This window comes from Seriola aureovittata, chromosome 4 (genome assembly GCF_021018895.1).
Source record: "Seriola aureovittata isolate HTS-2021-v1 ecotype China chromosome 4, ASM2101889v1, whole genome shotgun sequence".
In the NCBI taxonomy this organism is placed as follows: Eukaryota; Metazoa; Chordata; class Actinopteri; order Carangiformes; family Carangidae; genus Seriola; species Seriola aureovittata.
This window is the reverse complement of record NC_079367.1, coordinates 6944854-6960495: the sequence shown is the minus strand read 5'-3', so window position 1 is coordinate 6960495 and position 15642 is coordinate 6944854. Positions and strand designations below refer to the sequence as shown.

Below are 15642 nucleotides of genomic sequence, written 5' to 3'. Positions count from 1 at the left end.
AGCATCCAAATGGTATAGTTTTATTTTGAAAGCGGCGCTTCCGGGGTGAGGGGCGGGGTCAACGGCAGCGACTGTACGCAGGCTGCTGATGATAGTACCGTGCGTTGCTCCACAAGTAGATTAACAACGAAAACAAGTGCTACCAAAGCGTATCAGGTAGTGTTCGATAAACCTCCCTCATTTATTCATGTTTTTAGCTCGAATGTTAAATGTTTGATTAATAAAAACCCGTTTAGCTAGCTGCGCAGTGTAGCTAGCGTCACCTGTAAATAACATTTACAGTAAAAGCAGCGGGGCGTGATGTTATCGTTAGGTTAGCTAGGCTATAAGTTAGCTATACGTTAATTATGACAAGAGCTCTGTAAGTGTCGGACACTTCCGCAGTCACATACCTAAAATACAGTTAGCAGTGTTAGCTAACGGTCATTGATACGAAACAAAACCTTTCTTTTTGTATTTATTTAGTGTTTTTCACTTTGTTCAGGCTCCAGCAGCGGTTCAGTTGCCGTAGTGTATGTTATAGCGGATTTGCCTGATTGGTCCCGGATGTGGAGATGATGGAGGAGAATGAGGAGCAGTCAGAAGTCCAGCAGCCGGACCCCAGTCCGAAGAAGGGAACCTCCGACGGAGACAGTTTCAGGTTGGCCTCTGCCCTGCGGTCACTGTTGCATCCACGTTTGCTTCTTGGCAAACTTTCTAACCCACAGCCCATGAGCTTTCTTTGAAGGTCACCGCGTCTCACGGTGTACAGGAGGGAAAATAATCTCTAATAAATTGCTTGACCACATGTTCCTTGATACTATGTTGATACGCCATGTTTTTACCATAGTTTAAAAAAAAAAAAAAAAAAAAGTGTCAGACATATTATCAATAAGCAGTACAATCAAACGCTGGATTTATGAATGGACCTCGGCCTGAGATATTTTATATTGAACTGCTGCACACTTGCACTGACACAGTCATAAAATGGCTGACTTTATACCTCATCATAAATGTGGTGATATGTGGGAATTAAACTGCTTTTGTGTCTTGTTTAACTATTCACTGATTCGAAGTGTCTGTCAGTGAATAGTTCCTGGACAGAGTTCATTTTAACTCTAACTCCCACAGTCTATTGTGAACCCCCAGTTGTAGACTATAGAATTTTCTTATGATTCATACCACACTGTTTAAGGTGAAGGCAGACTCATATGTTGCTTAATTTCTTGCCTTTGTAATCCAGGGGAACTGTTTGTGTTGTGAAGCAAGCGATCAGTGCCTGTTGAACTGTAAAGAACCGTAATTATACACTGGGAAATATGGTATTGTGATCAGGGGATTAGTGAAAGTTATTTACTGTAGAACTCAAAAGAGTTTGTGGGAATGATTTTTCTAAATTGGTCAATTTTTTTTCAATTTAGATTTCTTATGGCTTTAATGTTGTTTGAGTCAGTTTTTGTGATTTGGGGAGTTTTCAAAGCGCCAGTCTTTTTCTCACCTTCCTCCTTATTTGGCTTCAGCTTGATTCATTTTCAGATTCATACGGGAACAGCAGATATCGCCTCATGGTCACTATCTTGTGTTGATCTTGTTGTCAGTTTGTTGCTGCCTTCTGTAAACAGAGATGGCATGTCCAAGTTTGAAAGACAGGGTTTACAAGGTCATCCTTATTCTTTACTCCTTTTTCTTTCTACAGCTGCAAAATATTTTTTCTTCTCTTCGTGTCAGCGCTTGCTACTGGTACCAGAACTCCAAGGCTTTCCTGAAAGCATAATTGTCTGTCTCATTTAAGATTGAATGTGCTGCAAGGCTAAACACAATGCAGTTTTGACTACAAATCCACTGGCACTCTGGCAGGTGGATTAGGTTTCCTAATAATGTGGATTTGAAGAAAAAAAATTTATGTTCACTAATGCAAGTTGGTTTCCTAATTATTTTAATAGGCCTAATGTTGAAACATTTTACAATAAGATTAGATGCTGTTTTTAGCACACAAAGAAGATTTGTAGACAAATTAAACAATTCACTAATCACTCGGTGCAACTGTGGAGCCAGGACTTTCCTCATTTCACTCCGTGGTTTGATTCTGCAGCAGCCACCAAAACTTCACACTGTTGCTCATTTGATTCCCCTTCGTGCAATCCAGACATTCCTGAAATCATCAAATTTGGGATTTCTTTTTCTTACACTGCGAACTGTCAGAAGACCGCCGACATCGTTTCACTTCACACTTTGAGCCAGAATGGATGAAATCAGTCGGCTGTTTGGAACGGCAGGGCGCATCCGCTCTGACAGCCTCTGCAGCGATAACACGCAGTCGACGGGCAGCAAACTGGTCCTGCGCCATCGGCTCAACCAGCTGATGACCTGCGTGGATGACTTAGACCCCAAAAACGTGCTGCACGAGAAAGTGGTTAAGACGCTGGATAACGCCTTCCTCATCTGTGGCAAGAGAGCCAACAAGCCGAAGAAAGACAGTTTCAGGTGGAGAACGAGTGTCGCCTCTCTGCTTGTCTTCTCTGTATGCTGAAGGTGGAGATAGTCTGAGTTTTTGTACAGAATTGATGTCACTCTCTCCTTTTTATTAATTTCCTTTTTACCCTTTTCTTTAACATTCTTTCATGGATTTCTCTCCTGTGGGTTCAATGACCTGCACAACAAAAGACACTTTTGATTCTTGGTAATTGAAACCCTCCAGTAGAACACTGTTCTTTGAACTCATGTCAAACATTTGAGTGTGCTTTTAAAGAGCAGAGAAAATGAAGTGTTATGGATGTTGTGAGCGTGGGCACAGAGATGACTTGTCTCATTATGTGTTAACTGTAGCAGCACAGGACTTATACTGTAACCGCTTTGAACTCACTGTAACTTCGTTGATGCGATCATCTTTGGTGTTTGCTGCACTGAATGAAGCTCTTTAACAAGTTGTGAGGTGATACTGTATATTTTAAAGGGATATTATCATATCTAATAACATTGTCCATTTATCACTGATTCAGTATGTATATATTCTGATGTGAAGTAATGTGTAAATGTCTTCCACGCCCACAGGCTGCACATAGTCACATGGAACGTGGCCACAGTTGATCCTGCGGGTGATTTAACCTCGCTTCTCCATCTGAACTCCCCAAAGAGCCCAGACCTCTACGTCATTGGGTAGGTGCTGGAGGGGTCAGTAGTCTGTTTATGTAACTGGATATGTGGCAGGGTGACTGACAATTAAAACTGCGTTTACGTTAGTCTGCAGGAGGTGTACTCCAGGCCGCTGAGATTCGTGTCGGACATTGTATTCGACGACCCGTGGAGTCATGTGTTCATGTCTATCCTGGCACCACGGAAATACATTAAGGTACAGATCTAAAAACACCTTCTTACACCTACACACACATTATCATTTTACAGGTTAACAATAACAGAACTGTCATTTTTATTTTTCAGTAAGAGACGTTTGATGGCTGTAATTTTAGCATTGTGTGATGAGATATTAACAGCGCATAGATTTACATGAAATGCCACATTTGCTACTGTATATACTACGTGTGTGTTTCAGGTGTCATCCATCAGAATGCAGGGTCTGCTGCTGCTCTTCTTCTCCAAGCTGGAGCACGTCCCCTTCATCAGAGACATCCAGGCCACCTACACACGAACAGGCATTTTCGGCTATTGGGTGAGATATACACTCACACACACAAACACACACACAGACGTCATCCTACTTTATTTGCATAAGCACTCTTGCTCCCCAACACCTTTGAAATAGGCTCACTTCCCTTTTTAATAAGATCTGGAGCTAAATGTGTGATTAAAATGCCCCACATCCCACTGTGTGTCACATTGATGAACGAAAACACAGAAGCAGAAGTAAATGTTTAGCATCTTATCCCATCTTATTATGTAAGCTGGTCTGTTTACACTTGATATAAGTTGATAACTTTATCTTTTGTTTCCGTCTTAGTTGAAGTTACATTGGTGTCTTCTCTTCCTGTTTGTCTCTCAGGGAAACAAAGGGGGCGTGTCCATCCATCTGTCCTTCTATGGCCACATGCTCTGCTTCCTCAACTGCCACTTGGCTGCTCACATGAAATATGCCACAGAGAGAGTGGATGAGTTTGAGCGCATCATGGACACGCAGACTTTTGAATGTAAGAAGGCTCCAAAAATCGTTGACCACAGGTGAGTAGTTGTACAGAATAAAAAAACTCCAGTTTACCCAAAGAGATGTTTAAAGAATATGAAGCTTCATTTGTCTCATTGTATCTCCAGGCTGGTCTTTTGGTTTGGAGATCTCAACTTCCGCATTCAGGACCACGGCATGCACTTTGTCCGCTCCTGTATCAACAATCAAACCTACAACCTGCTGTGGAGCAAAGATCAGGTTTGACACTTAGCTACTCATCCAGCTGTTTACAGGGTAATTAACTCCTGCTCATATGACAGAGCAGGGTGTCAGCACAACACTTGAATGGTTGGTGCATGACTTTTATTAATCGTGGTTCGTCTCAGTTTGGGAGGTCGTGAGAATATGTGCGTTGTCATTTGCAGCTGTTAATGATGAAGAAGAAAGAACAGCTGCTTCAGGAGTTTGATGAAGGGCCTCTGGACTTTCAACCCACGTACAAGTTTGATTTAAACTCTGATACTTATGACAGCAGGTAAGTGTCTCCAGGTGACATACTAGAAATCAACACAATCAATCCTAATTAATCATAATTCTACTTTGTAAATCACTCAGCCTCTTATAATATTTATATCTGCACCTGTTTCCAACTTCACAGGCTCTACAGGACATGGTTTGGCTTTAAGTAAGAGTGCAAAGCACGTTTGTGTCCAAATCCCCCCTTAATATTATCAGGTTACCTCTGTGTTAATCCACCCAGCTACACTTCAGTTTGTGTTTACACACAACTTTTAACAAACCAGTAAAAGTAGTATCCTCTTTTTTATACAGTAACTTTTAACCACGTTTTAAAGGCTTAATAAAGATTATATTCACCTGTAACAAACTAAACAAGCAGACAGCTAACAGCCTTTTCAGACAAACATCAGGTCGTCTCTGAAAAGAAATGCTTGTTTATTTTACAGAGCACTGTCTGAGCTCACAGACCTGTCGTTACAGGAGATGATATTGTTATTAAAGGTACCCGGTGGAGTTTACGACCACCAGTGACACGATACAGAAATGTTTTTTATAAGTGGACCCCTCTTTTGTTTATATCACATGCATTTCAATTTCATTTGATTTCACTGTTGATGGTGTAATGCATAGCAATGTACCGGCAAAAGTCCGTCTATAAGAAGATTTTTAGTGGATGTAAACATTTCAGATTTTGAAATATTTTAAAATCGGTTTTACAAATGTTTTATGAAATAGAAAAGACATTCTACACATTAATCAGGCCTCAGGTTTTGCGATAAACTGTATTTGTTTACACTCGGCAGGGTACCTTTAAATAACAAAGTGTTAGTGGTCTACATTAACACAGAACAGCTGCTACTCAACAGCTAACATGCATGGCCAGAAATGGATGTTTTGGCAATGTGGATTTTATGTCTGGTTAATTCAATATGTGTCTGTTGGTTTATAACTGGATACAACTCACACATGGGACCAGTTATGTTGGAGGTTGCCCGGCAACAACAGCTGTTGTTTAGTCTGTAATGAAGAAACTACGTCACATTTACTGTCACAAAGACCAAAGAGATGTTCGTAGTTGCTTTAAGATGTACAGCACTAGTAAAGTCATTCCACATTTCAACATTTATTTCTTAACACTTTAAAAAACTCTATGTCTGAAGAAGCAGAGTTGTAATAATATAGATTAACATGATATAGAAAATGTCTCCTATACATCTTTCATCATTTCTTTCATGCAGGCTGCCCTTTCTTCAAATATATAAAGATATGACAAGAAAAACAAAAAACATTTTTAAGCATAAATCACTGCAGGAAGTGTCAGTGTTGCTTGTTGTGAAAATATTTTACTGTAAGATGAATTCCTTCAGGTTACTCCTTTTTTTAAAAACTTGTGTGTCTTGATGTCTTCACCCTGTATGTCATGTAGGGTTGAGTAATTGTCTCAACATTGTATAGTTTTCCATGTTTCAGTTTCCTCCCCACTTCCTCATCCATCACTCAGTCATGGATCTCACAACAGTGTTGATTCCTCTCCTGACTGAAACCTCCTCCTCTCTGTTCTCTGTCTGTTCAACCTGTCCAGCGGAAAGAAGCGTAAACCTGCCTGGACCGACAGGATTCTGTGGCGACTCAGATCCAAAGCCACGACCACCGATGAGCAGGAGGAAAACACTGTGGACGCGAAGCAGCTGGAGGAGGACGAGGATTACCCTCTGAAGATCAGGCAAGACTTGTACACCAGCAACATGGAGTACAGCATCAGCGACCACAAGCCTGTCATCGGCATCTTCACACTGGAGGTGAGAAACTGGAACACAGGCTGTGCTCTCCAGAATGACACAGATACAATTAACCATCCCTCAGCCACTTTTGTGTTTGAGTCACACTCGCTAAAAAACAGCAGTTTTAAGGGAGTCACTGAGCTGTTTGTGAAAATGTTTTTAAAGGTTAGTAGATAGTGAAGAGGAAGACGGGAAACATGGGGAGAGACGGGTGCGACATGCAACATTTGAATTAAACAACAGATACTGCACTTACGAGTGTGCTGTAACCATTCAGCTCTCCAACAATAAATGTTTTTAAAAGACTAAAAACCATAAGCAAGCTTGTAAAGTCAGTTAGGATTGGAAGACAAACTAATGCATTGTTAGTTTGGGTCTTTTCATTAATTTGTTTACAATAACAAAACTGTAGATTATTGCCAGTCTCATCTTTTAAAGGGCTTCAAAGGATAGTTGCTCTTTATTGTCTTAGGTCATTGTTTCTATTGGTTATAGAATTGTTGTATTCACCAAAGTAATTGCTGAGATCTGCATCATCAACAGTAACCGATGTGACTGAAAACGATCAATGAACAGTAAAATAAGAAGTGAAACTCAGGTCGAAGCTACAGAAGAACTGAGAGTTGAACACAGACTCTTTAAAACAAGCGTGGCCATATTTGGCATCGTCTCGTTTCTCTCCCTGTCAGACTTATTTTTAGCGATGTCGCCCTGTTTCCAGATCCCTCACTTGTGGCCCAACTTATGAAAAGAAAATCTAAAGTTGCTATAACAGGATTTATCCTTTTAAATATTTACAAAAGAGAGATCGCTATTTACTGATTCATTTGTATCATAATCCACGACAGTTTCACTTCACAAGTTTATCTCTCCTCGCCTCCAGCTGAGGAAGATGTACGAGACTCCTCTGGTGCGTCTACAGCCGGAGGGCGACTGGAGCGCAGACATCGATGCCATGGTTCTCTACAGCCCTCTGCAGCCGTTCCCCTCCAGTATGTGGGACTGGATCGGACTCTATAAGGTTTGGTGAAACAACATCCGTTTATAATTGTCAGTTTAAAATGTGATATTTCAGTACGAGAGTCTTAAAGTTTTCTGTGACATTCAGGTTGGATTCACCAGTATCACAGACTACATCACATACACGTGGGTCAAAGATGACGAGGTGGCCTTCAATGAGGAAATCATACAGGTAGTAGCTTGTTCACCAGTTAGTAAAAGCATTAGAAAAACCCTGACATGTCTTCTAAACGTGCCTCTGTTTTTGTAGGTGTATGTTAGTAAGGAGGAAATCCCTGTGCGGGGAGGAGAGTGTGTGCTGTGCTACTATAGCAGCACTCTGCGGAGCATCATTGGAATCAGTGAACCATTCAAGGTGAGTCATACTGTAGGAACACATACTGTATCCCCAGATCAGTCCACTAATGGATAATTATTTTCCCCTTCATCTGAATTGACAACCTGAAACTGATTTAAACTGAGCACCAGGGTGATCTGCCGCTTTCTCTTTTAGGTCCACGAGTCCAAGGTAGCCATCGAGGAAGGCTTGTTGCCTGAGAAGATTAACGGACTAGACAAAACCGTAGAGAGTGAAGAGCTTTGGAAGTGATTCATAGCTGTGGTATGATGTAGAGATGACACTGTCCGGGGCCTGGACTACCCAAGGCTTTTCATCACTGTGCATCTTAACCTGCCGCTGAAAGAGCAGATTAGGAAACACTGCCTGTTCATGCTTTCACATGTCACCACTGACCTTTCTATAGCTACTGGTGCGGTTATTAGTTACTTACACTTCTGGTCAGTACACTTTATGCTTTTTTTTTATTTTACAACTGGTCTCTATGGTCACATTTTCTGTACAGATGTTTACCAGAGTTTAAAAGCTGATTTAAAACCTGACAATTAACGGAAACTCAAATTTAAATTGGCCTTAACCTGAGCAAAGAAGTGCCAGCTTTGTCTTGTGGGCTAAAACGCGGTGCAGCAGTGAATCTGATAGGGTCATGCAGTATGATGAAAACCTTTGATTGGTTGCCATGTGGTTGGTGAGTGAGGAATGGGAGGGACCAGGTTAGACCGGAGATTTTGAAACACTTCCCCATGGGTGTGTGGAGAAAGAGATGTGAGGTAACATACTGTGTTAGGTGAAAAAGAAGGTGCATACAGGCCGCTTTATGTAGTTTGACCTATGTATTTGCCCTGTTAATCAATACGATCAACAGCTGGAGGCCGGATAACACAGCTCATCAAGACTATTAAGAAACTTTAAAATCATTAGTGCTTGATTGCTTCATCAAAATTTATATTCCTTTTCAGTTAAAACTGAACACACACACATGATTCACATATTTTTTGATTTGGTGAAGTGATTAATCTTCCCACAATATTATCTCTGGTGTTCATCTCTAATAAACGTCTGTTAATCCGTTACAAATCGTAGGAAGAAGAAAGTTCCTGTAAATCCAGAACTTGCCTGAGAATCATCACTTCAACTGTTAATGGCTAATTTGGCATAGTTTTAATGGTGTAATTTTCCAAAATGTAAACAAATACAGGCAAAAAAAAAAAATTAGTTCAAGTTGTAGCCTACAGTTTACTAATTTATATCCCTTGCAGTTGTCTTGATGTGTCAGTTTGAAAAGCCCTTAGACGTGTTGATAAAATAGAAGGGTAAGTATGTTGTAGGAAATGTTGAGGCCTGCTGCTTTGTGTGTGTCAGTTGCTAAAAAGGAAGTTCTGTCTTTATGGATCAAAATATTTATTTAAAAAAAAACCTCCAGATGCTGAAGTTGCTGTCAGAGCTGCGTTGGCTCAAAGAAAAGCTGGAACTCGTAGAAAGTCCAGAACAAACCTGTTACCGTTATGAAAAGGAAAAGGGAATCACGAAATTAACAAAGCTCTTTGTCCATTTTTTCTATTTTGTGACTGTGATCACAGTTGATGCATGGTTCACTGCTGAGGCAAATGTTCACTGCTGGCTTAGCAAACATGAAGAGATGTCTATCCTTTGTGCGACTAATTAGCATGCTCATGGCAAATATGATGCTGGAGCAGGAGCCGACTTTCCATGTGTTCGTTTCAGTCTGGCTAAAAGCTTTAAAGTAAATAGTGTTCCTTGTTGGAGGGATAATCAGAGCTTCATACCTGCAGGAGGAAGGAGCCAAAAGGAAACGCCCCACCTTAAAATAAAAACTGAGTCACTGCACAACCAACATGTCACCTCAAACTCTGCTGAAGTCTGTGGGACCACTGAACATGTAGTCTGTCAGAAATAACGCTATCCTAATAAAGCTGAGGATAAAATGGGACCAATCATGTTTTTATACAACAAATTTGTATCAACGAGGCATTTTTGCTGACAAATGTTCGTGACATTTTATATTGTCTTTTGCTAATTGTTTAGATTTGCCCCAATTTACTTCAGTTTGACAGAAGACTGAAATGAAGCTTGTATTTGGTGGCCCCCACAGACTTCAGAGATTTGGCTGACAGATAGATAACGATTGAATAAAAACCTTTAAGACAGAAATGAGGAGAAGTTCAGATTTATTGAGGTATTAAATATAGTTGATCTGACTATTTTCTTTCCTTTCCACTCTTATATCTTCAAAGAGATGCTGTATTTATTAAAAGTATTCTTCATCATAAAATATGATAATTATTAGTCCTGCAGGGCTGATCTTAATCTGTGAAACTGTCCTGAAAGCAAAGCTGCAGTATGTAAGCTTGATCTATTTGTGTGTGTATGTTTAAATGTTAAATGTTATTTGTGATATTCATAGGGCTCACAGAATATCTTACCTTGGTGTGTGAGTGGACTGCTATAGAAAGATATGAAAAGATTTTGGCAGTTTTGATTTTCTCCTCATAGTATTTTAATTAACTTCAGTTGTTCCTGGAGAACTTGAAAACAGATATATATAGATAATATAAATTTAACTTTTTTGAGGAGCAGATTACTGATGACTAATTTTCAGCTTGCGGTATCATTAACCCACCAGCAGCTTTTCTTGATAGTAATCATTCCCTTTTTACTGTTTGTGGCGTCACAGAAAGACATGTTGCACTGTTTATTGTAAGGAATTAGTATTAACAGCCTTATTCATTAAAATTAGTGCGTATTAAGAAAGAATATGAATACCTTGTTTTAAGAGTACAATATGGATTCAACAAGTGCCTTTGAAATGATTATCGCTTTACATTTACTGTACTGTACTATGCTGCTCAATTTTGATACAGTGTGTATCTTTAACATTCATTGGATTATTTCTGGCATAGTTTTCATGGACTTCCTTGTTTTGACATCCTCTTGATTTTTAAAAATTGCTGTTCTAAACTTTCAGCTCCATGAAGATTTTCTTTTACTGGATGTTGTTATTGGCTTGCTGGAATCAATTACATTAGCCAATTTATAATGTCACTGTTTATTTTATTTTAATTTTGTTTTTGAACTAAAGAGTTGACTTATTTTCTCAACTACTGTAGTAGGATAATGAAATGTAATGTACTGTATCAGAATACCAACAAATGTATAGCTTTGCAAATGCAATTATTAAATGAGTCTCACTTTATTCTTTGTGTGGCCCATTGATTACACTTTTTTTTTTTTTATTATTAATAGTCATTAGCAGTAGAATTTCTGGCATCTTTTTTGTGTCAAATTATAACGTTAGATCATTTACAACAATAGTAACTGTAACTTCTAGCTAATGATTTTGAATTTTTTAGCATCAGAACTGTCACATTTCAAGATGACAGCAGCTCCAGAAAAACTGACCGCGTCCGTCCATGACGTGTCATGTGTTGCCATAGTAACCGTTTGTTTTGTTACATCTGAACTCCAGCGAGACGCTGAAGACATTAAAACTGCTACATTTCGTGTTTTTTTTAACCGCACAGAACAAGGTACGTTCAAACACGATACTTGTATTTAATCATTTATTAATTAATTTATTTATTTTGCTGTAATGTATCTTTTTGTGTAACGTTACAAAGCTAGCAAGAACCGACAAATAATGTCATTTTCAAACCGATAACTAGCTTAAAAGTTAACTGTGGCGGCTAATAACGTTAACGCTCACTTTTTTGTAGCTCTCAGTACAAATTAACATGTTTTTTTTAATCCTTTTTTTTAATTAAACCTTTTCATTAAGGAAAACCTGTAACAATTGTAGTTACATATATCCATTTCAAAGCAAATACCTAACGCAGCTAAATTATATAGTGCCTATTTGTATGTATGACACTGCTTGAACACTTCAATCCACTGTTTCAGGCATTGTAAACCTGTCACGTTATCAATGTTACCCAATACTTTTTTCGTTCAACAGTACATTTGCATGGTGTGTTTAAGTGTTCCTATTTCTTTCTGACATTTCATGAATATATAAAGTTCAGCTTCACCTAAAGGCCTTAAATGTCGTTGGAGATGATTCTCACCCAGCAGCACCTCTCACTGAGGAAATGTCCTCTGGAAGGAGATTAAGAGAACTTTTTTTTATATCTGAGTGGTTTAAGATAAAAACGTTTCCTGTGGCTGTTTGACTCTTTAATGCTATAAGTCCTGCACTTAGAGGCATATTTTGTTTTTTGTTGACTGTCTTTGTAATAATTCATGGTTTGTGTGTTTTTAATACATTATTTAACCTCTTAATTGACTGCATGTATATCATTTTTATCTTTTACATATGTGTGTTTTATAATGTACTTTTATGTTTTTATTAGTCCTATGCCATGTAGAATTTTGTCATGACTGTCCTGTTGCACTATGAGCTCATCAAGGCAAAGGCAAAAGTTAACACAGCTCCTTTTATGTTCTTCTTTCCTGTCTATACTGTCAGTGACTGACCGCTGGAGAATAATGTCGGCTCCGGAGCGCAGCCCCCTGCAAAATAGTGGACCTAATCTAGTCAGTATTGAGGTTATGCGGAACCACTCGGAGCTCTTCAGAGCCGAATGTATGAGGCTTATCCTAGAGAGCGATAAAGCATGTAAACGCATGCAAAACGATGACAACAAGCGTCTGGGTAAGTGGAGGAATAAAAAATCAGCTTGTCTGTGTCGACATTGCACAGACTTCAGAGGTGAATTGCAGTGGGGGGTTTTATTTTTTTCTTCTGCTTTTCAGATCAGCGGGTCAGAGACATTCAGTTCCTGAAGAAGGAGCTGGAGGTGAAGTTGGAGGAGATTATTGTGGAAATCGATGTCCTCATAGCATTGCAGGGCAGAGTGGCGATGGCCCTGGAGGCTTGTAAAGAGCCTCTGAGAGTCACTGTTGTCTGTCTGGAGGAGAGGTGAGGATAAAAAGGGATCTTGATCAGCTAGAGGAAGAATGTATTGTAGTGTTTTGCAAACTTCAGAAACTTCCCTTGCAAATAACATCTCTTCTGTCTTTAGTTTGCTGTAGCTCGGTCCAAACTTTCAACACCTTTTTTCTCTGTGAAGCTTATGTATAAATGAAAAAAGTAAAGCCATTTGAATTAAGAAATTCACTGACCGCTCCCCCTCAATAAGTTTAAAGGATTTATGTCACCAGCAGAATTAGGGCTACAACACTATTTTGTGTAAGGGAAGAAAGATCTAATCAAAAAGTTATTTAAATTAAAAGTTAAGAGAAGAAAGGGTTGGTTGCAGCGGCAGTACGGACGAGCCGACGAGTGAAGCTCTTTGTGTTTGTTCTGTGACCTGCAGAATGAAACGTCTTCCCTCTGAGCGGGTGCACGATGATGTGGACAGAGAGCTGCTGAAGGAGAGGGAGGTTATCGAGGGGGTGGCCTCCCTCCTGCAGCGCGTGCTGGAGCAGATCACTGAGCAGATACGGTAAGAAAGATTATATGGACTCAAATCAAATGGATATTATGATGTTTATTGTCTTGAAACCTGCCGGGAAAGAAAACATCACTGACTAGAGTCGACAGTAAAAACCAAAACTAAACGTACTGTTGTGTGTTCCAGACTGAACCGATCTGCCAAGTACCATTTAGAGCAGGATCTGAAGGAAAAATTTGAGGCTCAGTGCATCGACAACTCCTGCGCCATCATGACCACCAGTTCCATCAAAAACCAGCAGAAGTTCAAAAACACCCTCAATGTTTTGCCAAGGTGATCTACAACGTCTTTGAGGTTAAAACGTTGTCGGTGTATGTCTGCAGGGGCTCCGTCATATAACTCTCCGTCTCTCAGCTTGACAGTGACTCCGAAGCAGTGGGAGAACATCTCAGAGATCAACATAACCAAAGCGGAGCAGCAGAAGACCAACTCTCTGTCCCTACGGGCCCTGGTGGAGTCTCTGCTGGAGCAGACGACCGCTGACATGCAGAAGCAGGTCCAGGTCACTACAGAAGCCTTTCAGCTGAACGTCCAGGAAATCAAGTCTTCCAAGAGCCAGATGGAGGATCAGCTGAGCAAGGTAAAGATGTGTTTAGCAGGGAGAGAGAGAGAGAGAGGTGAAAAGAAACAAGTGGGAGGCAGATGTTTTTAGAAAAATTTAGTCAGTTTATTTTGATTTATCATGTTTATATTGAGTTTTTATTGAAAATTAGATATTAGTCAGTCAGTGATTATGTTTTCACTATGGATGAAGAGGTGGAAAATAATGTGACTGGCTTTTTTCGAAGGGAAAATTGGATTCAACAGGATCACACTGGAGTTGATACTAATAACGCTTTAATAGCACATGGTTTGAAAGCTGTTTCAGGAGCATTTCCATTCTGCCAAGAGACGTTAACACTCCTAAACTTCAGCATAAAAACACTATTGTGTTGTATTTGCATAATCAGTATTCATGATTTAATGTTACCGTCTTGTCCCTTGACACGGCATTCACAAAATGTTGGCTTCAAAACTCTGTGGGACAAGTAGAAAGTACAAATTCTGCAGAGGAACTGCAGCTTCAGCACGTTGATTGTGCTGAAATGGAACAATATTTAAAGGGTTGTTGCACCCAAAAACAAAAACAAACATATTTTCATTTACTCTCAGTGGTATTGTATGAAAAAGAGAAAATGTAACGAAGGAATTCATTAAAAAGAGAAACAAAAGGTGAGTTTGTAATGAAGAGTGACTGTATTCATAATAGCTTAGAGTTGCCTTATGACTTATTACTTCATTTCATAGTCCCAGGAAAATATTTGTAATAAGTTGGTGCCATTTCTTTCCAAGGTTTTTGTACCATTTTTGAACGATTGTAGCTTGAATCTTGCTTCTAATTCACTATCTGTGCTGTAAATACTGGTTGACCTCTGTGTGACACGTCCCTCCTCTCCAGATTCTGTCTGAGTTTGCCAGCCAGCAGAGGATCAGAGAGGATCTCCTGGTGGCCATCACAGAAAATGAGCATTTCCTGAGTTTGGCCCAGGCCCGGCTGGACGTGCGTCGCCAGAGACCTGCCAAGGAGCAATGCCACGATCCAGCACAGACCCAGCTCCTCGCCGAGGTCCAGCAGCTCACCGCTCACATCAACAGGTAAGGCCGGGACACACTCGCCTCTAATGTAAATGGACGATGCAACATACGCATTTTAAAAAAATTTATGCTGCAGCTATTGTGGCTGCTAGTTTACTTTAGCTTTAACCAGGGGAAGAGTTCAAACATTATGGTAATAAAAATGATAAATTTAATGTCAGAAAGTGTAATGACTGCAGGAAAAACAAAACCTCTGAAATATATTTATTACTTAATTAAGTCATTACTTAACACTGTTCTTCCCACACTGGCTGATGTACTGTTTAGAGACCTGACCTTTCAGGACAAGTCGTTATGTGGCGTCTCTTTATCTCTGTGCTCTCAGACTGCACGAGGCTGTGGCCCGGTCAGAGGAGGAGCAGAGGACTCTTGTTCGCTGCCAGCTGGAGCTGCAGGAAAACATCGAGATCAAGGCCAGCTCTCTCTACATTGATGAGGTGATCTGCAGCCAGCACAGAGAGCCAATTATCATACATAACTTCTGAGCAGTCAGCAACAGGAAAGGTTGACAGATACCTATTATTTCTTTCAAAATGCAGTTCTATAAAATTCAGCTTTAAAATACGTGTGAGTCTATTTCTCTTTAGTTTGGTCTAAACAGGATTTCAGTTTGGTCATTGTGACATTTTTTGCGTTATCTGACACATTTATAGTGGTTTGTTTGATTCCCTCATGAAAAACATACAAAAAAAAAAACCTTTGAATCATTTTCATTTAAAAAATGAAACATTTAAGAGCCTCTTTAAGAGATGTAGATGTAAACACTGTCAGTATGTGACAGGA

General features: G+C 39.8%; 2 protein-coding genes across 3 annotated transcripts; both read left to right on the top strand.

Annotated features, from left to right (window-relative positions):
• Positions 1-33: 33 nt before the first annotated feature.
• Positions 34-10967, top strand: inpp5ka (inositol polyphosphate-5-phosphatase Ka). Of its 2 annotated transcripts, XM_056374653.1 has the most exons (14): positions 34-156; positions 485-640; positions 3031-3135; positions 3220-3328; positions 3530-3646; positions 3977-4152; positions 4243-4354; positions 4522-4631; positions 4755-4781; positions 6198-6414; positions 7280-7417; positions 7505-7588; positions 7667-7771; positions 7910-10967. In XM_056374653.1, the coding sequence occupies exons 2-14, from the start codon at positions 555-557 to the stop codon at positions 8003-8005; spliced, it is 1482 nt and encodes a 493-aa protein (XP_056230628.1). In that variant the 5' UTR covers positions 34-156; positions 485-554; the 3' UTR covers positions 8006-10967. The 2 variants fall into 2 exon arrangements, with proteins under 2 accessions (XP_056230628.1, XP_056230629.1); XM_056374654.1 differs by lacking the exon at positions 4755-4781.
• A 97-nt stretch (positions 10968-11064) lies between these two features.
• tekt1 (tektin 1) lies at positions 11065-15595 on the top strand. Its single transcript, XM_056373160.1, has 8 exons — positions 11065-11301; positions 12237-12422; positions 12524-12689; positions 13087-13215; positions 13351-13497; positions 13579-13804; positions 14663-14859; positions 15185-15595. The coding sequence occupies exons 1-8, from the start codon at positions 11106-11108 to the stop codon at positions 15342-15344; spliced, it is 1407 nt and encodes a 468-aa protein (XP_056229135.1). The 5' UTR covers positions 11065-11105; the 3' UTR covers positions 15345-15595.
• The last annotated feature ends 47 nt before the right edge of the window (positions 15596-15642 follow it).

What these genes read in the sequence shown, in the direction of transcription:
- inpp5ka (XM_056374653.1), top strand. Translation starts at nt 555, where the DNA reads ATGATGGAGGAGAATGAGGAGCAGTCAGAAGTCCAGCAGCCGGACCCC. An exon ending in TGCTGTGGAGCAAAGATCAG is followed by an intron (nt 4,355 to 4,521) that starts GTTTGACACTTA and finishes TGTCATTTGCAG; the next exon opens with CTGTTAATGATGAAGAAGAA. An exon ending in GAATCAGTGAACCATTCAAG is followed by an intron (nt 7,772 to 7,909) that starts GTGAGTCATACT and finishes TTTCTCTTTTAG; the next exon opens with GTCCACGAGTCCAAGGTAGC.
- tekt1 (XM_056373160.1), top strand. Translation starts at nt 11,106, where the DNA reads ATGATTTTGAATTTTTTAGCATCAGAACTGTCACATTTCAAGATGACA. An exon ending in TTTTAACCGCACAGAACAAG is followed by an intron (nt 11,302 to 12,236) that starts GTACGTTCAAAC and finishes CTATACTGTCAG; the next exon opens with TGACTGACCGCTGGAGAATA. An exon ending in ACCCTCAATGTTTTGCCAAG is followed by an intron (nt 13,498 to 13,578) that starts GTGATCTACAAC and finishes TCCGTCTCTCAG; the next exon opens with CTTGACAGTGACTCCGAAGC.